This window comes from Leptosomus discolor, chromosome 1 (assembly GCF_034619465.1).
Source record: "Leptosomus discolor isolate bLepDis1 chromosome 1, bLepDis1.hap2, whole genome shotgun sequence".
Taxonomy (NCBI): Eukaryota; Metazoa; Chordata; class Aves; order Leptosomiformes; family Leptosomidae; genus Leptosomus; species Leptosomus discolor.
Genome location: NC_141391.1, coordinates 29,269,749 through 29,295,450, shown reverse-complemented (window position 1 = coordinate 29,295,450; position 25,702 = coordinate 29,269,749). Strand labels below are relative to the sequence as shown.

The 25,702-nt window shown below is 44.3% G+C and overlaps 1 protein-coding gene across 1 annotated transcript; it reads left to right on the top strand.

The window, feature by feature from the left end:
• The first annotated feature begins 5,786 nt into the window (after positions 1–5,786).
• Positions 5,787–24,523, top strand: LOC104340362 (phosphatidylinositol 3,4,5-trisphosphate 3-phosphatase TPTE2). Its single transcript, XM_086481917.1, has 18 exons — positions 5,787–5,854; positions 7,895–7,972; positions 10,241–10,288; positions 10,739–10,900; positions 11,309–11,428; positions 14,243–14,342; positions 15,178–15,241; positions 15,767–15,831; positions 16,419–16,479; positions 17,388–17,469; positions 17,552–17,640; positions 18,884–18,945; positions 19,908–19,988; positions 21,025–21,130; positions 21,789–21,886; positions 22,258–22,353; positions 22,845–22,915; positions 24,421–24,523. The coding sequence occupies exons 1-18, from the start codon at positions 5,808–5,810 to the stop codon at positions 24,521–24,523; spliced, it is 1,533 nt and encodes a 510-aa protein (XP_086338043.1). The 5' UTR covers positions 5,787–5,807.
• The last annotated feature ends 1,179 nt before the right edge of the window (positions 24,524–25,702 follow it).

Here is a 25,702-nt window from a genome sequence, read left to right as displayed (position 1 = left end):
TGTGGATTATCTGCATGATCTTCTACCTACCTCAGGCCAGAGAACTCCCCTGACCTAATTCGCTCCCATTTGAATGGAAGCATCGCTTTGAGAAAAAGACATTTTAGTGTAAAATATTCAGTGCTGAAGAACCAGCCACAGACCTTAGCATGTTCTTCCACTGCTTAATCGCCAATGTTGTTAATTATTATTGGGGTTTTTTGCCCTGAGTCCGAATCTGTCCGAAAGTCTCATCCTGCAGCCTTTTAATCTCATGATGCCTTTACTCTGCGAAGGAGAAGAGCCTTCTGCTGCCAAACGTCTTTTTCCCTGCTCAAGGCCAGGTCCAAGTGCATATGAGCTCTGTGCCTGCCTCTGACTGGGAACCCAACTACCTACTTCGGCTGCTGGGGGAAAGCCAGCAGGGTCACGGAGCGAGGGGTTGCATGGAGCTTGTCCTGGACAAGGCAGGGCACCACGGCACAAGCACATCCCGAGGGAAGAGCACTAGTGGGGGGCACACTGGGCTGGCACGGGGAGGGAGGGAGGGCAAGAACAAGTTCTGCTCCTGGGGTGATCTCATTCAGGGTTGTTTAACGCAGAACACGTACAGAGAGGTGAGAAGAGCTGTGGGTGGTGTATGGCAGTGCGTGGTGGAGGTGGTCTCACTGGGCTTGTTGAGGGTGCTCCAGAGACTGCAATACTCCTCTGCCTAGATTCAAGACCCTGATCCACCCTAGGCAGGGACAAGCAGCAGAGATGTGTGGCTGGGACAGTCCAGGGCACACACAGGAGCAGAACTGCAGGTTCTGGGAGATCTCTACAGCCCAATAGAGAGTTGCCCAGTCAATTTAATTGCCTCCAGGGTTAGGCAGCTGCCGAACCAGTACCATTCTAGATCTAACTCTTGAAGCTTTAAGTCAGCTTACAGCCCTTTTTGGACATCCAGGCCTTTTCCAGCCCTGACCGACACTTGATTAAGTATCTTCATCTAAATGAAGCCCAGTATCTGGAGATAAACTGCAGCAGTTGCTCTATCACCCAATGACCCCTTCCCAGCCAAGAAGGGGAATGAGGAAAAGGAAAGGAGACTCAAGGGTTGAAGGGAAAACAGATTTAATGAAACAGCAAAACTACTATTAGCACTAATGCCAGTATAAAGTATACAAAGGTATACTCGCCCCAGTGAAAAAACAGCACAGTAAACTGGAGAGCAGCCCTCAGGAGCAGGATGATGATGATGAGCAAGCCTCTCCAAAGACAGCAAACCCCAAAGAGGCAGAGAAGCCAGAGGAAGAGAAACAGGAGGAGCTGCCACCCCACCCCAGCAAACCTCCCCTTTTATAATGAGTGTGAAGTTTATGGTATGGGCTATACCCCTGTTAGCCAGCTTGGGTCAGCTGCCCTGGATTTTGCCCCTCCTAGCCTGAGCATCTGGATGGCTTGAAGCTGCTAAGGGCTGCATACCATGGCCAGCCTGAGGTTCTATCCAATCGAAACCAGGACATTAAGTCACTCCTTATCTTTTCTTTCAGAAGACAGACAGCTTTGAGCTCCTCCACCCAGGTGCGGTGAGGTGCACTTCACAGCCTTTTACTCACATCATGTCCCTCCCCTCTTTCTTCTGGAATTGTGGTTACCAGGACTGGAGACCTGAGAGCATGCAGAAGCCAAGTAAGAGCTGAAGTAGTATTTCCAACCCAACATCTTTCCTGTTTGTGGATCCACAGATCTTTTTGTTCCTTTTGCCACAGAGCCCATGGCACAATCACCTGTGGCTGGCTACTGCCTATCGCTGCCTCAGGACTTCTCAGAGTTACCTGTTTTCATAATAGTCACTGATGCTCCAAGTCTGACCTGCCGTGGCGTTACTCCCTGCAGTCAGCATGATTGGGATTTGCAACACATGAGAACTTCACTAAGAAATGCTTGCCAGCTTTTTGGCATGTACACACATACCCCATGCAGGTGGCAAGTGCCTCTCAGTGACAGTCAGCAGGACCAAGTAGACCAAGGGTTTCTTTTAAAGATGTTGCGTAGTCCTTCGGGTACCAAGGGCTAAAAACCATGATCCTGAGATTCTTTGTTCTGAGATTGACAGTGGAGGTATGGAAATGCACGTTGCTCGCCCATCTGCACTCAGCAGATGTCAGTTTACTCAGTGCTAGGCAGCCGTTCTTCTTCTATCTGCAAACTTCATCACTTGGGATTTTATCTGGGGCATGGTTTAAAACAAAACAACACAACATTAAACAGCGTAAGATAACACCCAATCCCTGCAGAACCTCTCTGGAAAGGAATTGCTTGAGGATGGTTCTCCTTTTAGTTATTTTAAGACTAGTGTGCTGGGTTTTCACCAGCGTGAGCCAGATTGAGTTTATATTCTTCTACCTTTTGAATCAAACGTGATTTTCTAGTCAGACAGTTGCTTACAGAAGCAGCAAAATACTTTTATTTTATCAGTAAAACTTGTAATCTTTTTTTAGAAATACAAGTTATTTTGACATTTTTATTTTTCCTAAACCCATGTTGGTTGGCAATTTATTATTATTGTTGTTGTTGTTGTTATTATTATTGTTATTATCATTTTTTTCATCTTCATCATCACTAAGCTTCTTTAATATTTTAGTAGTTGAAGCCTCTGTCTACTCTGCTCTCATTTTGTCTGGGAGCAAAGCCAAGCTGACAGATCTATCATCATCAGGTCATCTGATCTACCTGCTTTTAATATTAGCACAGAAATGATTTTTCCCCCCACTTATCTCCACATTTCTGCTATCCCAAGGCTCAACAAATATAAAATTATTTTTCTTGTCCATCTCTCTTAAGAGTATCAGATATAAATGAGCCATACCTACTGATTTTAAGATCTGTCATGTTAAGAGATTCTGTTTACCACCCTCTCTGTTATTTTGGGAATGTAAAGTATGTCATCATCCCTCTGAGACATGCATACTTCATCCTGTTCTCTACCCAATATGTAACTGGATTATTTACCGAACATTTCAATCTTTTCTGGATTTTGTTGACAATTCTGCTATTTTACACTGATGAATAATCGTCAAGGGATCAGAACTAGATTCTGAGTGGTTTTTAAATGTCAGTATTATGAATTAACCAGCAAAACACAATGAAAATTATTTACAAGTCTTGAATTTAAAATCCAAAATACTTTCAAAGCTTCCTTTTTATTTTTTAGCTTTATGAACTTTGGAACTTGTTCCTATGCTTTTCTCCACCAGCTGAGAGCTAGAAATTTGATTTTATTAATAAAAAAGTGGTGTTTTTATTTTAGTCATCTGACTTCAGAAGTTAGGGTTTTAAGAAAATAGATTAACCACTGGGAAACTCATGATGACGCATGACAGCTGGCAAATACTCTACAGCATCACCAGCGCTGTAAGATCAGCAGCACTGAAAGGAACAGTTACGGTGTTATCACTGGCAACTCGGTGTCTACCTATTTGATGAAAAATGGGAAGAACTGATTTTCCTTTTTAGGTGCATCTGCAGCCTCTAGCAAGCTGGTCTGTTTACGGGCCTGGCATTCAGTCTGAGTGCCAAACTGGAAGCCTCCTGCCTCCAGCCCCTCCTTTGACTGGTTGTTACAGGCCGTTCTGTGAAAAGTCCACTTCAGTACCCAAACTGCCTTCACACCTTGGTGCTTTCAGAGCCCAGGACAGGGGAAACAGGACTTCCATATTTCTACACTCTTCTCCAATGCGGTCCTCCCCATGAAGGTGCTCCTGCTGAGAGTAACTCGCAGGATACCCATAGGATCAAGTCTGTACTAAAGAACCTGCACAGGTAAACTTTTTTTCAGAACTAAATTAATGAAATGTTTCTTATCATTATTCCAGCTTAGTTTCCATCCATGTTTAGCTGCTTCTCAAATACATAATTATCTGAATACACCAAGCATACTTAACTCATTCCTTGCTACTGCTGCCTGTACTAGCTACTTATCCATGCATTTATATATGTGATAGACTTGAAAGGGAAACTTTCCATTTAGTTGGCTGCCCAGAAATGCTCCCCATCCTCAGCATTCATCTTAAAGATTTTATTTCTTTTGGGCAAGAGGCATCCCCTTGCCCAAAGGACCAATGACAGGACAATGATGGCCAATGATAGGACAAGGGGCAACAGGTGCAAGCTGGAGCACAGGAGCTTCCACATTAACATAAGGAAAAACTTTTTCACTGTGAGGGTGACAGAGCGCTGGAACAGGCTGCCCAGAGAGGTTGTGGAATCTCCTTCTCTGGAGACATTCAAAACCCACCTGGACACGTTCCTGTATGACCTACAGGTGGTCCTGCTCTGGCAGGGGGGTTGGACTAGATGATCTTTCGAGGTCCCTTCCAACCCCTAATATTTTGTGATTCTGTGATCCTGTGATCCGCAAAGGCTGCTGCCACCTCTTAATCGCATCTACCCCTGACCAAGCTCCAGGAGCCCTGGGAGCAGCCCCCAAAAGCTCGCTTTGAGCTCCCTCTGCTGCTGACTGTCCTGCAAGAAACTTTCCCAGCGCAGCCCCGGCCTCGCCAGCAGCAGTGTTCCACCGGGAAAGGCTCATGCTCGGGGGCTGTTAGTGCTCGATGGTGGGTCAGCGATGAGGTCGGTGTGCAGCCTCTGCAGAGCGCGGGGGCAGAGACCTGCTCCGCGGCCTCCGATTCTGCAAAAACATGAGTGCTCAATATTATGTGAAAAACCTAAGTGCTCAATGCTACACGTCTCTGCCCTGGCTTGGAGGCAGCCGCCGCCGCAGGCTGTGCAGGCCTGGCTGGCCCGCAGCCCACCCGCGCCAGCCCTGTCCCGATCGCAGCCCCCAAAAGCCGCCATGCCACGGGAAACGCGTTAAGAGGCATCAAACCGCAACAGCAGCACCGAAGTCCACAAAACCCGAATAGCCGAGGCCGGGAAAAGGCGGCAGGCTCTGCTGGGGCGGGCCTGGCTGCCGGCCTCCCGCCTCCCGCGGGCCTCTGCGGGCCCGGGACGGGGGGGGCGGGCGGGCGGGCAGGTAGGTTTGGCCCGGCTGCCGGCCCGGCGGGCCCCGAGGGGCGCCTGGGGCCGCTGCCTGCCCTCTGCTGCTGCCAGCGAGCGGCCGAGCGGCGGCGGGGCCGTCGCCATGGCAGCGGGCGGGCCCGGCCGGCCCGGCCCGGCCCCGGCCCAGGTGCAGCCGTGCGGCGCTGCCGGGCCATTTAGCCGCGGCCTGGCGTGGAACCGAGGTGCGTTCGCGCTCCGTGGCTCGGCCTCGCCTCGGCGGGTGAGTGGGGCTACGGGGCCCGACCCGGCTGAGGGAAGGCGGGAGGGTCGGGAGAACAGCCCTCAGGAAGTTTAACGCAACTTTCCGCTGAGTCCGCGGAGCGCCGGGGGCGGGTGTCCGGGATCGGCTTTGAGGCCGGAGGTGGGCGGCCGCGCTGAGGTGAGAGCTCCCGGGGGGCCGGGGCCACTTATGTGATGATTTGCACTTCCTGGGGCCTCCGCTGGGAAGGGGTGCTGATGCCAGTCCGTCTCCGTGGGAGCGGGGAGGCTGTTGGCGGGGCCGTCCCCGCAGCCCTGGGAGCCGGTGTGCGCCGGGAGCCCTTGGACCCGCTCCCCGGGGCCTCTAGCCGGAGCAGGCTGGGGCTGTGCCTCTCCCAGAGGTGCCGGCTGGGGCTCCTGGGTATTTCTTAGCTTGAAACAGGGGAAAATGCTTCATCGTGAGGTAAAGATTCTGTTTTATTGTCACTGTGGCGGCTGTAGGATGCTGGTGTTCACTGTTTCTTGTACTGGTCTCTCTAACTAGATGTTCTGCTCTTAAGACCAGCACAGCAACACCAAGCAAAATGACAACTGTGAGGTATGAACAAGGGGCAGAGCTGACAGAAACCAGGTGAGTGAACTACTCAAGTGTGTGGGTTTGGGACTGAAGTATGCTGGACATGATTCCCTGTCTAGAGTTTCTTGGTGCTTTAAATATAACAGAGAACAATGATGGAGTGATCGAAGTTTATATACCATATAGTCTTTTTATTCCCCCCATGTTGCTGTTGTCTGAGAAGAATGATATCTTTGAGAGAAATGTGCTGTTGTGATTGACTTCATGCAAGTAGTTAAGAACTAAGAAGTACAGAGCACACAGCACTGGTATAACAAGCTAATGGCAGTAAATCCTGCTCTCTTCAGCATCCAGAAATGCTGTCAAGGTCTCTTGTAGAGCAAGGTGCTCTTGTTCTGCTCCCCTTAAGCCTCAAGTCTGAAATTCCTTTTAGCTGTCAGCAGTCAGAAAAGCTATGTGGAGAGGAAATAGGTTCTTCTAGAATATTCTCATTTCCTTCTCTTTCATTCCAGTAGTCAAAGACTAGATGTAGTAGCTTGTGGCAGAGAGCTTGTTCCATCTTGGACAACAAGTAGATACAGAGTGCTCAGCAAAACAAACTCCCTCTGAGCAAAGTGTTATCTGTAACTGGATTTTTTTTGTGTGAGAACACAGTAGAAACAGTGTACTCAGACTTGGCTTCTGTTTTCTTTTTGTGTTAAAGATTGGCTTCCTAACCCAAAACACTGCTCTTGCTCATTCTTATTTTGGCTTATTTTAATCACAGCAGAGGATATGCAGGTGGCATTTGCTGCACTTCATGTGTCTACAAGTCTAAGCAGGTGACCTGCAGCAATCTGCTTTAATGAGTGAAGCATTTTAGCTTTACATCAAGTGCAAACTCCCAAGTGAAAATCCCATAAGAATAGCTGGGAAGGAAAACTGAATGGCCATACATCTCTGGAGTTTTACTTTAGTTCTAGGAATGAAGTGAGGATGCTGGTGTCTGGAGATACTGGAGCTGAAGAATTAGCTTTAAATAACAAATGGGGGGGAGGGGGTGTGTAATTCCTGTCTTCAGCCCCATACTGAGTGTAGGTGGTGAACCATGAGCACTGGTTGCTGACACTGCAGGAAATGCATCATTAAACTTCTTGCTTAAAAAGGGGTTAGGCCACACTGCAGAAGCAGTGCTGGTACATGGATCAGTTGTGGAGGATTAAGAATACTTGGATCCTCTGAGTTATTACACTAATGCTTGAAACACGCTAAATTGCCTTGGAGCAGCATGGAAACATCAATATTGAATGTGGATATGTAGTTGCTCCTGCCCAAGAAGCAATGATGCCAGAGGCAGACCCACAACAGACACAGTGGCCGTGCTGTTATGGAGCACAGTATTGCTGTGGAGAAGGCTGAATTGGAAACTCCTGGATTTGGATGTTAGACTTTATTTTCTCTGAAGTCATCATATGGCCTTCAAAGCTTCTCAGGTGCCTGAACAGAAACTTAATCTGAAGAGACCCTTTTAAGGAAGTTATGGCAAGCAGCCACTACCCCCAAAAATGCTGTTCTAGCACTAGCTCAGCTGCTGCTGCTACTCTGGTCTTCCAGTTTCCGGTCTGGTATCCTGCTCTGCACAAAAACATCTCTGTGCTATGGCTTTTCCTGGTGAAAACACTAATTCTCTGAACAAGTAGCTTACTGTAACAGCTTTAATGTCACTTGAACTCTCTGAAGCAATTTTGTGTATGGATGTTTCCAGCACTTCCAGAGTCTGGACTGGACTGTTAAGTCCTCAGCAGACTCTTAGATGCCTTACTTCAAAGCCCTTCATCTTATTGCTGAACACATCTGTTCCCTTCCTCCCCCAGAAAAAGAAACTTTTGAGAGCTGGATTGCTAACGGGAACTAGGTCAGTATGAGCCAAGGGGTTCTGCTGTGCCAACATATGGGAAATCTTTCTTCCCCTGGTGCTATGCCTGTGCTCTGGCCCAGGCTGCTGCTCACTACTCAGCTGACAGTTCATATTCTTTTTCTCTGGAACAACGAAGGGTAGCAATGTATAAAGTTGATGTCTGTATTGGTGTGTGACTTGTGTTATTCTTTTGCCAGCTCTCCAACATCAGAAGAGCCCACAGTAAAGATTGATGATGGTCGTGATGAGGATAATGAACCAGACAGCTGCTCCAAGTAAGCTAATGATATAGTAGATGCCTTGCTAACCCGTAAAAGTGGAACTGTTGAGCCAAAATAAGAAGGCAGATGGCTTGCTGAAATAGAGATAAGCCCAGTAAATAACCTGATACTGATATTTGTTCTAGTACATAATAAAGGTAGGTAAGTTCAGGAAGCTGCTTTATGCCTCTAGAGGTGAAAGCGCAACCCAAGGACTACTACAAGTCCATCATATTATCAAGAATGGGTAGTCCAAACTGCATTGATTGAATTTTCCCAAAGGAATGGGTTTGGGAGAGCACAAAAGAACAAATGCTGGTGAGAAAATGAGGTGAATGAGTATCTGGGGCAAATGATAAGCATCATGCCCTCACTGAGACTAAACTGTCTGAACTTGCTAGTGATTAACTTTGTTCTTGAAAGTAGTTATTTTCTAACAGTGTTTAGCTCTTGTCACCAGATTACTAACTCTTGTAGCATACTTAGTGAAGTCAGGGACAAGTGAATAGATTTCTTTAAGAGCAGTAAGACTAAGCCTGTTACCTCAGTTCTTCCATGGCAATGTGTCTCTAGAATTCAAAGCTGGCATTTACAAATGCATCTCACAAAGGCTTTGAGCTAAGTATGTGAGCAAATGTGCCATGTTCTCTTCAACTGATTTAAGATGTTAGCAGGCCAAATTGGAGTGGTGTGTATATATTTCAGTCTTTAGTGCACCTGATAAATGTACCTGTCCTTAGACTGCGGAAGCTGAAGTATTGGTGTACCTGCTGCATCCGCATTGCAGGATTGACTGGGTGAAGACATAGACCAACAAACTGTTAGTGTAATTATTATGGTGCTTCCTTGGGTATTAGACATGCATAAATGCAAGGAGATCCTCTTGTATGCTAGGCTGACTTCAAGACAAGACCTGTTATTACATCCTTGGCTTCCATGGGAAAAGTGGGTACTACAACTTAAAGATCTCCTTCCTGCTTAACAATGCAGATGTTTGCTGGTTAGACCTTGTTCCTTAGTTTAAAGCATGAGCCTAATAAGTTAGTTCAGTAAGCCCAGGAAGGTGTTTCCTCATCACTTCAGATACCTAGCCTTGTGTTAAACTGAGTTACTGAGGTGTACAAGTGAAATGCAATGCTCAAGTTACTCTAGAGAAAAAAAGTAGCTCAGGCAGGATCACTGGGGTGCAGTGTGCGTTATTGAGCTGACAAAGACTTCCTGTAACAGTGGCATCTCTAATGATGGTGGGGAGGGGAAGTGTGGTAACTGTATATAGCAGGAAAGCCAGGGTAGATAGGTGGACAATACAAAAGCAATCTACAAGTACTTTTTGTCAGTATGTCAGAACTTTTGTTGGGTCCACCTGTTAGCGATATACTTGGAGAAGGTGTTTTCTTCTAAGTGTCTAAGAAAAGACTTGATGCTTATAGTAAAGTAATCCCAAGATTACTTAACAGACTGGCAGTCTGTTCGAACTGTGAAAACTTGGGGTTTGCAGATAATTGTTTTTGCCTTAGCACTTGGTGTAGCCTAAAGAGACTTCAGTTAGCGAGGTAATAGCACAAAAGCCTAGCTTTAAGCCAGAAGGCTTAAAGCATACCAAAGAGGCAACAAATAATCTCCTGTAACTGAAAACAGGAGCTGGAACCCTGCTAGGGCTGCAGATAACTTTCACAATTGAAAGAACTTAGCTTCAGTAACTCATTTTCTTAAGAGGCATTTCAGTCTTCAGTCTGAAAGCCAAATTGGTATTTCCTTTTAGAGGTAGAAGAGGGATTTGTCTTCCTCTGTTCCATGAGCACAAAAGCAGTAGTGGGGCTATTAACAAGTGCAGCTTTTCCCAGGCCAGGGGGGGGGGAAAATCTTCTGATACCATAAGCTAGTATCTTGAACAAGATACCTTAAGAGATTTTTATCCTTTAGTCTTCCTCTTGAGCAATAGCTACTATGTAAGCCCACTTCTTAAGCTTGTAACTGGGCATTAAGCCAGACTTTGTCACTGGAGTTGTGCTGCTGAATAGTGTTATGCATAAGTACATACTGCTGTACTTCTAGGGTCTGTAGCTGATGAATACTCTTTCTAACAAGTGGTCAAAACATTGCTTTCAAGTACTGTCTTAATCAGTGTACTTCATGAATGTAACTGAATAATCTCCTCTTAAATCACTACTATACCAAATTCTAAAACCAAAAGAATGTGAACAAAAGAATGTAATAGTGCTCTTGTGGCTAATATCATGGCATCAAGACAAGTGACATTTTGCTAATTCTCTTCTTTTGCAGCGCAATTAGGAGAAAAATTTCCCCATTTGTGATGTCATTTGGATTCAGGTAAAAGATAATGCTTGTAACGATATGGGCAGGGTAGAAATGGTCTTTATTTCTGGTATAAGAACTTAGAGTTCCTTGAACAACGGTGACTCCATCCTGCTCTGTCTAGAAAGTACCAAATCCCCTGTCACCCCCAAGAAAGTGACTTGAGAAAAGTACTTTAGGAAAGGAGTCTTAAACTGGTATGGAATAGCTGTGGAGTTACAGGTTAATAACTACAGCTGACTCTGAGGTGAATGTAGTTACACATGGATGATGTACTCTGTGCACATGACGTAAAGGGCAATTTGAATCCTTCAGCTGCTTATACAAGCAGGCCTCCATCTGTGTGTAAGAGAACACACTCTTGCTGGAACAGCTTAAAACAAAAATCTGGGTTTGTACTCTTCAGTGGAATGTCAGCAATTCATTCCTACTTCTCAAGTTGACTAGTATTTTTCTCTTTTGCAGAGTCTTTGGAGTTGTCCTTATCATTGTGGACATTATAGTTGTTATTGTGGATCTGGCTATCAGTGAGAAGAAGAAAGGTGTTAGAGAGATTCTTGAAGGTGTTTCCCTGGCAATAGCACTCTTCTTTCTCATCGATGTTCTCCTAAGGGTGTTCGTTGAAGGGTAAGACATGGACAAAAATTTAGTCAGTGTGGCCAGTCCTTAAGCTGATAAGGAAGCAATGCTTCAAGCTTGGGCTATGAACATGGATGCCCTGGAGGCTTATTTTTCTGGTCATGGACAACGGCCACATTTTTTTCTTGGCTGAGTACATTGGCTGTTATCCTTCTATAGAATAATCTGTAAAGTGCTTCTAGTATAAGTGAGCACTTGGAAACTGCGTCAGCTTTGCTGTGACTTGTGTGTGTAGACCAGGTGTAAGATTATTTTCTTAGTGAGTCTTCAGTGCTTAGTGTTAAGAAGCACTTCAGGAGAGCTTGTCTCTAGCAGTAGCTCTGTATAGGTGATTCTCTTCCTGAGGATGTGTTTCAGTCCATAGGGGCATCTGTCTAAAACTCTCCCCTGTTTCAGTTTCAGGAACTATTTCCGGTCCAAACTGAATATTTTGGATGCATTCATAGTGGTGGGCACTCTGTTAATCAACATGACGTACTCCTTCTCAGACCTTGCTGCAGCAGATCAGATGCCAAGGTAAGAATGGTATGGCAGCTGTTAAACGTGGGCTCTCTCTTCTTGCTAGTCTTCTGAGAATTTTTTTGGGTGCCTCTAAGCTAGATGTGTGCATGCTAGATCATGAATATGGCTGGGGTAGTATGTCATGGTACAGACTAGTGAAGGGTAAGAGACACCTAACTTTGGTCTGTAGTTATACTGTAGACTGTCCCAGTCTTGAAGGCAGCGATGATCTAAACATATCAATTGGGGTAACTAAAAATGAATAGTGATGCCATCAAATGCTGACTCAAGTGTGTTTTGGGGGAAGGTGTGCAGCAGCCCTGATACAGAGGAGAGTCTGAAGAAGGTCAGAAAGAAGAGTTGGATTATAATTGCAAATGGAATGGACAACTGAGGGAGGATCTCCATGTAAAGGATCTTGAAACAGAAAGAGTTGCCATGCTGTCTTGTTTCCTCTACCTTGCTTTCACAAAAGCCCCATTGTAACATGTTGGATTTTTCAGCCATGCCCTGGGGAGGGGAAACATGCTGTTTAATGTTCAGAAGTTAATTCAAGTCATATTGCAGTCTGATTTATGTAGCTTGATGGTTTGATAACCTGTGAAAAGAATCTGTTCCTAATGAAGACAGAACTACAGCTCTAAGATTAGTTCATCTGCACTAATTGAATTAGCGAAACTTGCTTGCATCAGCCAGGAGAGGAAGTTGAGATCCGTTTTAAAAAGAAAGTCACACACACACACACCCCCCCCACCCCCCCACCCCCCAAATTCAACTGGCTACTGGGCACAAGGGGGGAAACATTCTAGAATAAACCAACTCAAAGTCTAGTTAGTGAAGAATCCAGAATCAGACGAACATCTGGAAGTACTAGTTGTCTCTTCAAATGCCAGATAAACTCAGGTTTCAAAAAGTAGAACTGTTAAAGGGATAGCTTTTGCAGCCGTAGAATCATAAAAAGCTGTTTCCTTCTAGGCCTTTAAACATTAATCTGAGTTTAATGATTACTTCCCTTTGCTCTGGCCACATTATTTTAAAGCAGCTTTCATCTTATGGCAGCATCCAGTTAAAGGTAGAAGAAGGAATGGTGCAGACTACCCTGTCACACTGCTGTCTTTACTAGGCTATATTGGGACTAGGCCTGATCCTGTGCTGACCCATCCTGTTACAAGGAACTTGCACACACCAATCTGTATCTGACTTGCTGAAGTGGATGGGGATTTAGAACAGGCTTTTGGGTCACATCAGAGTTCACACTGATGCTCTTAGAAGGTGCTTAGCTGGGGCCTACCACCTCACCTATGCAATTCTTGAGGCCTTCTGTAAACCTTCTCTTATTAAGGGCTCTTCAGACCTGTTCTGACCAAAATATTACTACCTGGCACTAGATGATGCCTCAGACTTGACCATCTCATCTCAAGATTTGGGATTTGGATTTACCACCTAACACTCCAGTGGTGTCCCCACAATTCAACTAATTCCCAGTAGCCTACCAGGGTTTATTGCTTTTCTTTCCTCACAGACCTTCCTCATGAAGCAAACAGCAGTCTTAAAGCCCCTGATACTCTCAGAATAATTAGACTCTGAACAGCTCTTTATGTGGATGAGAGCATACATGTGACAAGTGAAATTTCAGTGGTGGTACATAGAGGTAACATGCCCTGATGGAGGAGTACGGTCTCTGTTTCTAATCTAGTCTAGCTGGGTGTGCACTGGGATGAGTTACCTGTTTCCCTGAAGGCTGACCTATAAAAGAACATTGAGGAATGAGAGAAGGTATCAGTCTGTGAGCTAATGCTTAACTGGCTAACTTCTTAAAGGGCAGCATGCAAACTGCCTTTATCTTGGAGCTACTTTTCACAGTTGTGGTTCTGGCTGGGGTGAGGGGCTATGGAGTCTTCACTCCAGTGTTGGTTCACCTCCCTGCTTGCTAGCTCCAAGGGAACTCTGTTTTGAAAACAGCAGGGTAATCCTGGACTAGGAAGGAGCTGGGGGGAAAAACTGAAGTTTTCCTCCAGGTGTCCAGGACAACCTTGTCTTGCTGACCTAAAGCTCCACATCAGTGGAGAGCAGACTGTCTTCAACTGGAGGTGATGAAATAGCATTTCCATAATATTTGTCCCCCTTACTGTAGGTATTCACCAGGATTCTTACAAAGTGTATCAGGACCTGAAATATGTGCATGTGCTTAAAAGTATATGCTCACATACCTCCTTAAGGAATTAATGTTAGTTTGCCCTAGTCCCTAAGGGTATGCAAAAGCACCTGCCCCTGTTCAGTTATTCCCCTAGAACCACTGGCATAAGCATCTTGCCTGCTTCAAAGTTCAGCAGTAGTTCAAAGTTTCTAGAACTAAATCATCTGCTCGAGTTGCTGAATAATTAAACACAGGCTTTATACTGATCTGTTCTCAGGTTTCTTAATCAAGGCATAATGTATATAGCCTGTCTAGCTTCTCTTTTCAGCTATTTTTCATGTGGCTACTTACACTTAAATGTGTACTTGAGAACAAGCTACAAGGAACAAGAATGTGGGCATAATAGCATAGGTAGTATTGCTTGCTGGGCAGAGGTGCCTGTGAAAGTCTGTTTGAGCAAGTAGAGGGGCTTCCAAGTTCAGTTAGCTGTTCAGAAGATGCACTCCCCAAAAAACCTCCATAAAATCATTGTATTCTTCAAGTATAGTGTTATTTCTCTAAAATCAGCCTGAAGTCCTAGTTCATATATGAAACAAAGCTTTAAACTCTCTGAAACAGCTTTTAAATAGCTTTAAGCTTTGCATCTAAGTTTGTGTTTGTTTTCTTTCCTGGTGGATCTGACCCTCATCTAGAATGGTTATTCTCCTCCGAGTTCTGAGAATTGTCATCTTAATAAGAATATTTCGCCTGGCTGCGCAAAAGAAGCAACTTGAAGTGGTGACCAGGAGAATGGTAAGTTGGCCTCTTGATATATCTAGGCTGCTATTCCTGTTTCCAACTCTGTCTCTTTCTCCGGGCAGCCCTCAATGGTGAGTAGCAAGACTGTCCACAGCCTATTGGTCTGCAACTGCTCGCATTGCCTAAGCCACATGCCTGGTCAGTGCCCCTGACAGGGTAATAGAGCTTTGCCTCCAACTTCAGTACAGCTAATAATTCTTAACATTGCTCTAGTAAGCAGCAGCTTGACCTGGAAGGCCAGCATAGCAAAGTGATTGCAACACCATCATGTGTGTCAATTGATAATTTCTAGTTTGTGTGGAACACAGACTGTTTTCCCTCACGTGGCAGAGGACAGGAATTTTAATGCTGCTGCTTATTCCAGATGAAAACAAAACAACCTAGCTGTTGAAGCCTTATCCAGTGTAGATGCCTCTTATTTTCATCAGGGGCGCTAAAGTCATACTTGAAGCTTCAAGTATGTCCCCTTGCTCAGGAATAGGCAGTCTTGGTTATGCTGCCCTTAACTTTCTTCTTCCTTCTCTCAGGCCCCGAACACTCAAATAGCAATGACAGATTCATGCTGCGGTCTGCAAAGAATCTGCAGTGTTCTTTCCTTCGGAATAACCTTTGATACTTCAGGGTAAAAATTCTGTATGAAGCTTCTACCTAAAAGCTAACACAATAAACGGTATTCTTGGCTAATGCTGTGAACTCTGCTGTAGCAAAATGAGGCTCTGCTGCTCATGACTTGATTTCAGGATCTAGATGATTGTTTTTTCCTAGTAACCGGCAACACTTGTTGATCTTTGGCATTCCTTTGGAAGACTAACTTTTTTTTTTCTGGCAGGTCTCTGAAAACAAAAGGCGTTATATGAAAGATGGCTTTGATCTGGATCTCACTTATGTTACTGGTTTGTAGAAGCAAATGACACTTTGCAGCATGTTACATCCTGCTAACACTAGTTGTTCAGTTAATAAGTGCTTGATATGAAATACAGGGAATGTTTTAGACTAATGAAACTTAGGTATGAAGTGAAACTGGGCCTACTCCTTTTCTGTGGTATTTTGAAATATGGATTTCAGACTGACACTGTTCTCAAGGTGTAGCCTTCTAGGAGAGAGGCTGTACATGCTGTCTGTAATGACAGAAACTCTCCTGAGGCCTAGGGAACCAGAGCTGAGAAACTATTGACTAACTCATAGTGGTTTTGCCTGTGATTCTATGGAGTCTGACACTTAGTGGTAGCTGATGCTTCAGGAAGCATTATTCTCCTGATCTAGCTGTACTAAAAGCAGAAGAAAACCTCTCAGAAATGGGTAGGTGGTTCTTATAATTAGGGTAAAAATAAGCTATTTCATAATGATGCTGCTCTCAGTCATGTAGTTCCTACATGTGGGGAAGGTTCCCCCTGTTCTTATAGCTGTCTCTTCCACAGATCGTATTATTGCAATGTCATTTCCATCTTCTGGGAAGCAGTCTTTCTATAGGAACCCTATAGAGGTAAAAATCTCTCATCTACCAGGTTCAGTATTTCCAAGTGCTGTTTCACTTCTAGGTTCCTGCTAATTTGTATGTGGACAGGATTGTCAAGTCAGTCCTAGTCCTGCTGTCCTGGCTGGTTGGAATGACTAAGATGGTGGTTTCCACTGTGCTGCACTGCTTCTGTTGTAGCCTCTTAGCTAGGCCTAGTGGGATGTGTCTCGCAGTGTGCACACCCTGGTGCTCTGATGCCTCTATTCCTTGGGAATACTTCAGAGAACCAAGTCAGAACTAGTCCCAGGCTAGTGATAGTATGAGTGAGAACTGTGTATTCATCTGAATAAAGAGGTTTAAAAGGTCTGCATTAATACCCTATAGAGCTATGCTGCTGGATATTGGGGAAACAAATATGTAGGGTGGGAAGATAGTCACAGTAGTACTTTTATTCCAGACAAGCACATGAGCTATTGGGCTGGCAAGGCCTCCTGTCAAAGTGCTGTTTATGAATGCAGCTGCTGACCCCACTTGAGGGGTGGGGGATGAGGTGACAGTGGAAATAAGGAGTAAAACACTAACTACTCTGAACTTGTATCTTGTTATTGCTTTAGGAAGTTGCAAGATTTTTGAACACCAAACATGCAGACCACTATAAAGTCTACAATCTCTGCAGTAAGTATGTGTAGCTGCTGACTGTATTGAAATGCTGCTAAGTGGAAAAACATCTTTTCAAGGTATGATGCTGGCAATACCAGATCTCCAAGAACTTAGTCTGTCAAAAGTACACAGCTGTCTCTGACTACCTCCTGTCCTGAATGTGGCTATTGCCTTGGAGCATCTAATGTATTGTACCAAAGCTTGCAAAGGAGATACTGGATGCCTTGCAGTTTAGGCTTCCTTGCTCATGCTGAACAATTGCTTCAGTGTTCCAAAACTCTTGCTAAAGAAGTAGAAAACTAAATCTGGGCTAAAACTTGGGGTGATGTTGGAGGGTTTTTCTAGTGAAGGCTTAGAAGGATGAGGTGAATGAATAGTCAAAAGCTCTTCTGTTTAGAGGTGGCTAGAACAATGAAAAATACTTCAGGAACAACTATCCTGTGGTTTCTGCCCTCTGAGTAGAGCATCAGAGCTGGAAGCAGACAAGGTGTGGTATAGAAGCATTGATACTGAGGTCCTGGAAAAGTAAAACTCTCTTCTAGCCAGCAGTGAGATAGATGAGGGGTCACAGATGTGGAGTGTGGTATTAGCAGCTCCTTGCCACTTTGTAGGTGGTCATTGCTGTGGTTGACCCTCACAGTACATCAGAATATTAACTTTCAGATCCCTAAATAACCCCTATAGAAAGGAATGGCCACCTGGGCCTGGAAATGATTTTCACTTAGAAGTGAGAGGTGTGAGACTAAAAACAGTGCTTGCTTAGCTTCAGCCAAATTATCTCATAGTTTTTTTCCACTTTGGTCTGTTTTTACTACTGTACTCTAAAGACTGGTATATGCTCAGACCAGCAGTTCTGTGTCACAAGCTTTCTTTGTTGCAAGTCTGTTCCCTTTCCTGGCATAACTCCAGATCTTTCCTTGTAGGTGAAAAAGGCTATGACCCCAAGTACTTCCACTACAGGGTGGAAAGGATCTTTATTGATGACCACAATGTCCCAGCACTACAGTGAGTCTTGTCAAGAAATACATATGTCACAATACTTCCATGTGGACATCTGCTTTGATCCACTATTTTTCCTCTTATCTAGGGACATGCTGAATTTCACTGCCAGTGTTCGTGAATGGATGAGTCAAGATGCAAAGAACATCATAGCAATTCACTGTAAAGGAGGCAAAGGTAGGACTTCACATTCATAATCTGTCTATGCTACAAATTACATGTTATTCTTATGGCTTCTTTGATGTTAGTATGGCCTTAAGCCATAGCATGAGATAGATTTAGTGTAACTTGACAAATTCTGCAGTTGCTGTGGTGACTAGCAGCAGTATAGTGCTGTGTGTTTAGTATTGCACAACCTCAATTCTAGGTAGCCCAAATTAGTTCTTAATCTAAGATGGCATCTGATACCTTAAAATGGTCTTCAGTACCTTCCTGCTGACCTGGCTGCTGGGATAGCAGCAGTTCCCCAGGAGAGGCTGGGGCTAGGGAGCTACTGAAATGGCTGCTATCAAAAGTGTTAAGCTGCTGCTTTGGCTCCCTGGCAGCCAGTCACCCACACTGAATATCCTGCACTGCTATGTACCTCCAGCTTTATTAAGTTCTTGTGGTGAAGTGGAATGTTGTCGATACTGATGGATCTTAAACTGAGATACACGAGGTATTATGTGGTAGTGCAATGTAGTCTTATGGTGACAGGCTAGTCATCAGCAACCTGTAGTAGTGTGGGAGCTGTGAAGTGCATAGATAACTGTGCAAATAAGCCAGACTTCACTGCAAACATCTGCCACATCTTTAGCTGTGTGCTGGTACTACTGCAAATACTTCACTTAAACCAGGTGGTTACTTAGCATAAAGATGGCTCTTTTTTCCCCACTTGGAACTGTAGCTTTAAAAGGTTTTGCAAAACTGAATGTTGAAACTACCTGTAGGCCAAAACCAGCTTGAACAAGTGTACAGAGGGGTGACTTGACCTCTGAGATTTTAAAGTCAAAACTGAGACTAATTGGAGTCTTTGTGCTAGCAGTCTTGATGCCTTCTTAGTAGGGTTGGGGATGGGGGGAAGTTGGAGCAGAGAAGCAACTCTTGAGGCTTAGCACATTGACAAGCGCCAGTCTAACTTAATCTAGTGGTGTGTACATGACTGTGCTCTGGGCTAAATGGGGGATGCAGACACTGGCCATCTTCTGAAGTGTCTAGGAATACCACAAAGAAATGTGGGGACTGCTTTCAAGGAACAAGTTAAACTGCGGTATCTTGTCTCTAACTCATTCTTCCCAGAAATACAGGCATTTGACTGCTCTAGTGTCACTTAACCACCTGTTCTCTTCTATTTTGAAAGTTACAACTTTACCTTCATGAAAATAATCCCAAATACCTTTTGAACTCCTGTAGTTCAACCTGTCTCTTGCTTCTAATACAGGCAGAACTGGAACAATGGTCTGTACTTGGCTCATAGACAGTGACCAGTTTGAGAGTGCAAAGGTAAAAACTGGTGTTTATTTTTTTTATTTTTCTAGTATTCAAAATGCCCCTTTAGAACAGAGTTAATTGGTGAAATGCACTAATAATCTGCAAACAGGCTGTACTGGAAAAAGGATACTGTGAACAATCTGTTTTACAAAAGTTCTTGCAAATCTTGCTGCTATGTAAATTCTGTTCTGTTGAAGGCTATTCTTGATCAGGAAGAATTAGGAAAGTAGAATTAACAGGTTACCAAGTTTGAAATGCACTTTTTCTTGGAGGTATAATAGACCTAGGATCTTGAGCAACAACTCTTTCTAATCTGTAGAGGACTTCTGAGTGTGCTCTACTAAAGATTGTGTCACTGGTTTTAAGTGTAATTTTTTTCCCCACCTCCCTTCAAGTAGTGTGAGGCATCAAGAATGGTCTTGTCTTGACTGCCAGCATTACAGCAGGGAACCCCTCTGGGGAAGGGGAGAAAGATCAGCAAGTCCCAGCCAGGACAGAGGCCTGTGCTGCTTTAGTATCCCAGGTCTGCTCTATCAGTCTGAAGACCTGAGTTGCAGAAGGCCCAGGTCACTCAAGGTAGTCTGGCCAGAGTGTGTATCCATTTAATCACTTGTTTTTCTCCGAGTTTGGTTTGTGAAGATCTGAACTAATGTTCAGCCTGGACTGCCACAGACTACTTGACAAGTATAGATGGTTCTAAAGTAATTGCTTAAAAAGCATATTGCTCTCCTCATTCAATGAGCTTAATTGACACTCTCATGGATGACAGACTTAATGTATCTGACTTCCTAATTAGTACTTTCTTATTCTATTTAAAAGCCTCCTCTAGAAGGTACCGAAACAACTATTGCATTTTTCACCTGCGTTCCCTTATTGGAGTTGGCGAGTGTAATTCTAGTTTACTATCCACTTCTCAATAAGGGGAATGGTGGTGGGATGAATATCTTAACCCTTGAAATTAACATCCTTTGTAGGAAAGTTTGGACTACTTTGGGGAGAGAAGAACTGATAGAAGCACAAGTACCAAGTTTCAAGGAGTTGAAACTCCATCCCAGGTAAGCTTGAGCAGGTCCAGTAACAGAGCCAAACCAATACTAGCCTTGTGGGCACTCATGCTACCCCACCTCCTCAGCCTTGTTTCAGAGATGTAGGTTCCTACTAATGCTTAACTTCTTAACTTTCTGTACTTTTTCTTTAAGGGTTGCAAGACTATCAACTGGTAGGGTTGCACTGCATCTTCCCCCCCGCTCCCCTTTGTCCAAGCACATTCTTTCTGCCTTTCTCTGTGATAGCATAAAATCTGAATTATGGTGTCTAAGATAACAGAATTGTTGAGACTAGGAGAGCTTTCAGTCCAACACCACTGTTTGAGCAGGGTGAGCTACAGCAGCTTGCCTAGGGCAGTGGCCAGTCAGGTCTAGAATTATCTCTACAGACTCCACAACCCCTGTGGGCAGCCTGTTGCGGTGTTTGCCCACCCTCTCAGGAGCATGACCCTGTAAGACAATCGGGCTGTTTATCAAGGCTGCATTGCAGCCTGCAGTGTGGTGTAGGGCCATGGCACTGCCGTGCCTGGGTGGAGGAGTGCATTCTCTGGACTGCATCCACAAGGAAATACTAAACAAGTTACTGCCTCAGACCACAGTTTGGGGCTTTGCTCATTTTGATTCACTGTGTACTGTGAGATGAAGCTGGTGACAGAGGTACTTGAGTTGCTGGTATAAAATAGAATGGAAGTACAGCTGTCCTTCAGAACATGCTTCTGGACAACAAAAGTGTCGTACATTTAAACATTCTGTCCCTTAAAAAGCTGTAATATAAAGGCTTCTCACTTCTTGCTGAGCTCAAAAGTACAGAATTCCTCTCAGAACATGAAGTTTAAATACTGATTAAAAATGTAGATGTTATTTGTCTAGAGGATTGTTTGAACTGGGGAGGGTAAGAAGAACAAATGGCTGCTTTCTTCGTAGCTTTGGACTTAGGAGAGCTAAGAACTTGGCATAGAAGATCTATTTAATCCTACTTCTGCCTAGAATTAGGCTGTGGGGGGTACAGAAACTGCATAATATGTCTGGGTTTTTTGCATTACAGAGTAGGTATGTTGGGTATTATGAGATCCTGAAAAACAAGTATAACTTGAAACTTCCACCAGAGAGACAACTCAAAATAAAAAACTTCAAAATCCACTCTATACATGGTAAGAACTCTTGAATTTGGGCATTCCTCTATCTGGTAATGGTTTCCTAGGACAGGCAGCTGATCTCTACTGTCTCTCTTGCTAAGCCCATGAAAGGAATGTAGACTTACTGGAATCTGAGAATTCAAATGGCACAGTTATAATACAGTGAAGAGCATTTTGGAGTGCAATTGCCCCATGTGTTCTGTCACTTTCTGGGTGTCTGGTCAAATGGTGGCTCACATACAACCTGCTCTGTTTTGGGAGGTGAATCGGTTGTCAAGTGAGATTAATTTCACATGTGGAACTGGATCCACTAATGTTGTGCAGCTTGATATACACACCTGTTTCTGTACATATGTACTGGTAACTTTGAGAAGAGGCTGGAAGTTTGGCACTACTTGTTCAAGGGGACTTCGAACTGCTATTCTTGTTCAGTCGGTGGAACTAAACCCTACATTAGCCTGTTCCTGCTGCACTAGTAGGATTCATTGCTACTCCAAAATACAGCTTTCAGCCACTGAATCTTGAGCTACCTTAAGGATTGAGTTCTCTAAAGTGTATAGCGAGCCGTTCTGGAGAGAAGGCACTTCTGAATAGGATTGCACTTGCTTTTCATGACCACTTATATTTCCAGCTAACGCATATACTATGGGATAATGCAACTCTTTCTTCCTAGGAGTTGGGAAAGGCAATGGAACTGATATGAAGGTGCAGATAATAATGAGGAAGCAAGTTGTACTAGAATGTGTATGTGCCAGTCAAAGAAACTGCAAGGTGAGAGTACTATGAAATTATGTCTGTTGAGTCACAGAAGCTGAAAGCTGACTTAGTCAAAAGTCTCTTCCTGTAAAAGTAGAATACTGGACATAAAATTATCTAAATAAATGGATGCAGTAAATTCTGAGAGAATGAAAAAGCTAAGCTTTGTTAAATCACTGGAAAAGTAGTGGTAAGATAGTAAAAGATTTCTCTAGAAGTCAGTTAAACGCTCACTCTGATCTGAGTAGCTTAAATTGTTGGCTGTTGTTCTAGCATTGCTATTGTATTTGTGTACCATGAACGAGGAGCTAGGTGTTGTCATTAATTGGTCCCTTGTCTCTCTGCAGAAACTTTTTGTAAAAGTAATATTTTATTCTGTTATCCAGCTCTTCTTTGATTCTGAAAGTGACTCTGTAGTCATTGGCTTGCAAGACAGCCCTGTTATAAGTGGCGATGTGAAAGTCCGATTTGAGTCACATTCTGTAAGTATAACAGCATGAAGACTGTCACTTGAGTATGAGGAGAGGCCGTGGTGCAAACAGCAGCTGGGCTGGCTGGCTGTGGGGGGCAGAATCTGTCTTCTTCCCCAGTGACTCCTGCTGTGTGGGCTGGCCCCACTCCAGGAGCTGTGACTCCACCCCTGAGCAATGAGTGATGCAGCAAATGTTGCTACATCAGCCTGTGCAGTCTGGGGAGGCACCTGGCTGTTCATACAGTACCACCAAGACCTCTTAGTTGAGCACCTGCTGCTTCTGACATGGGTCTCTTACTTCATTGTATCAAGTTTGACCTAGTCCTGAAATAACTTCAGTGAAAATAGTGATCTGGGTGTGATATTGGGCTCTTCAAGTGTGCTGACTCTGGCACTGCAGCTTTGTAAACCAAACTGCTGAGGACAGGTGGGTACTCTTACTCTGCAAAAAATGAGTCATATTGTTGATTGGAGTTCTTAAACAAGGTCTTTTGTGGTTAGGATCTCCCAAAAGGTTATGATGACTGCCCATTCTTCTTCTGGTTCAACACTTCCTTTATTGAAAACAACAGGTAAGTGATCATAGTGACTGCCTTCAGATCCTAAGTTCTGGTGTCTGAACAGAGCTGAACATTCACAAACGCAGTACTGAAAGCTAACTGGCTGATCAAGCCTGTCAGCTTCTGTGTGGGTACTGGTCTCTGACTCTCAGATGTGACTTGCAAGCAGGCAGTTGGCACACACTTGCACCGTGCCAAGTGTTTTAAACATGTGAGCTCTTTATCTTAATCGGCTTATTCCATTGGACTCTTTCCTGAGCGCTCTAAGTGTTGTTAATGAACTGGAATTCAAAAAAGTGATGGTAACTATTCAGACCTAAGGCAACACTGCCATCCTCTACATCATGGCTGACTGAGAGGCTGGAACTCATTCAGCAGCTTAGCAAGCAAACGTTAAGGCTGGAGTTAGATGTACCAATGCTTGGGATCCCAAAGAAAGGGTCTTTAAGTTAATGCTTCTCATGCTTTAGTTAAAGCTAGAAATTGCTGTGGCTTGTTCTTGTTGAGACTAGAACTCCAGCTGGTGGAGTTCCAGCCAGCACAATTGGGCTTGTCTGCCTCACTAGGGGAGTGATGTGGAAATGCAGACATGAGATCTGTCTCTTCTGTCTACCAAAGTACAGATTTAGAGAGAGGAACTGTGAACTTGATGTATGAGATAAGATTACTGTTCTCTCCGTAACTGGAATAGGAAGGAAACAATCTTTATTTAATTGATCCCATCAGAGCATGTGGAGAGGTAACCATGAGTATGTTCATAACTCTAAACTTAATATGCTGAGCCAGCAAGGCACCTTCCAGTCTGGGTGCGGACATTTGGTTAGACCAAACCAGTGCCAGGAGAAGTGTATGCCTGCTGGCTGATAGCCCTGCAACAGCCCCAGCTCAAAAGTTTCAGCCGAGTGTTTTTTTTCCTCCAGGGCTAGGGAGGATGCCCCACCAGACCTTCTCTTAAACACAATTTAGTAGAGACTATCTCCCTTTCTGCCCAGAGAATTCTGGTGGAGCTCAGGTGGACTAGGTCTGAAGTGGAACAGCTGCTAAGGCAGTGCTCCTTTCTCTGTATCTCTAATTCAGCCACAGCAGATGTGCAAGTGCTGTTAAGTGATAACTAGACATGAATTTGGTAAGCATTAAAAGCAGACAGCTTGCCTGGTGACTGAGTACTGAATCAAATGCTTGCCATTAGGAAGGTCAGTTGTTAAATTCCTGCCACTTATATCCTGTCACGAGGCCTTGAGCTGAAGGTGATGCTAATTGTACTCTTAACAGTCTTGCATTGTGGGCCTCTGGAATAAAAAAAAATCAAAACAAACAAGCCTACAACAATCAGGTTGATCGTGGGTTTTGGACTACTTCAGAGGCAGAGCTGTGTGCAGGCATGGCTGATGTCCATCTGAATTCAAGATCTGGGGCTATATTTAATATTGCAGGTCAGAGCTTGAAGGTCTCTTGGCTGGCTGAAAGGAAAAGCATGTCTTAGGCTGTAAGATATGCTACTGAATTTTGTCTTTCAGACTCTACCTTCCCAGGAATGAGCTGGATAACCCTCACAAGTCTAAAACATGGAAAGTCTATAGTGAGACATTTGCTGTGGAGGTGAACTTTGTTGAACCATAAGGGAAAACTGAAAGAAGGGAAATATGTAAAATACATCTCTTCCTGGAGAATGTCTTGCTGCTTCAGTATAAAGTGAAGCAGTCTCACTTTGATGTACTTAATGTATTTCTGTGTAGATACAGCCTCTCAAATAAACTTACATGAAGTTCTGTTGTGCAGAGCAATAATACTCTGAAGATTTACTTAGTGTCAGCTGACTGTCATGTCATGTTAATGAGCCGTTGGATCCCTTGGAGCTTAGATGTCTCTCCATACAGGTAATCAATCCCTACTTTATTAAGCTAAGACAATTGTCTGTCTTTAAGCAAGAGCATTAACCTAATGGAGGGTGGTGCAGGCTGGAGAAATCTGACACACCTTCCCTCAGCATCAGGGTCTTCCACAGGTCAGTAGAATACAGGAAACTGGAGGGAAGAATAGTAATCTGGCACAGGCAGACTGATATTTCTTGAGTAGAAGCCTTGGTGTTGAACCACTGGTCATCAGAAATCCATGATGTAGGGGTTTGAGCAATACCTGCCCTTGGAGCTGACTGTGGGGGTTGGAAACTGCACAGGTGCTTCTTTGCCACTGTAGCTCCCCACAACGGGTGGAGATGGCCCCTCAGCTCATGAGCATGCCGACTGCCTGGGATTGGTTAGCCAGGCTTGCCTTAACACCTACATGTGATGGGTTTAGTCTGTGCACTTGCTCCTTTGAGCTAATACTGGAAACTTTCACTGACCCCTCTTGAGCTATCCTGAGACCCGTAATGTGCACACGATGCTTATTCTGCTTCTGGCTGTTCTCAGCAGTGCAGCTCCTCTGTGGAGACCACAAGCCTTCCTTGATGTGAAGTGTGCTGAGGTTAGCTGCTTGGTTCTCCTGCTGCTTTAGTCTTTTTATTGTTAAGAACCAAGAGCAGAAGGGACTGATGTACATTTCCATAGCTAGTACTAGCTAATGGAGTAGGCAGCAATATCTCACACCTTCCAGGTGCTGACTTGGGGGCAGTGGCACACTATGAAGTACGTGTGTGGACTTGGTTCTGCTGTTGCTGTGTAATTACTTGGTATTTGGGAGCTGGGCTGTTGGAAACTCCCACAGAGCTGGAAGCGGCTTCTGTCAGCACTGTACTTCAAGTATGGAGGTTAAAACCTGTCTTCAGTGACTGAGAGGGTTCCACAATTGTCTGCAGTT

Bases quoted from the DNA above. Each gene is read 5' to 3' on its own strand.
- LOC104340362 (XM_086481917.1), top strand. From the start codon at position 5,808: ATGACAACTGTGAGGTATGAACAAGGGGCAGAGCTGACAGAAACCAG. The intron at 7,973-10,240 runs GTAAGCTAATGA...CTTCTTTTGCAG, and splicing joins GAACCAGACAGCTGCTCCAA to CGCAATTAGGAGAAAAATTT. The intron at 10,289-10,738 runs GTAAAAGATAAT...TCTCTTTTGCAG, and splicing joins GTGATGTCATTTGGATTCAG to AGTCTTTGGAGTTGTCCTTA.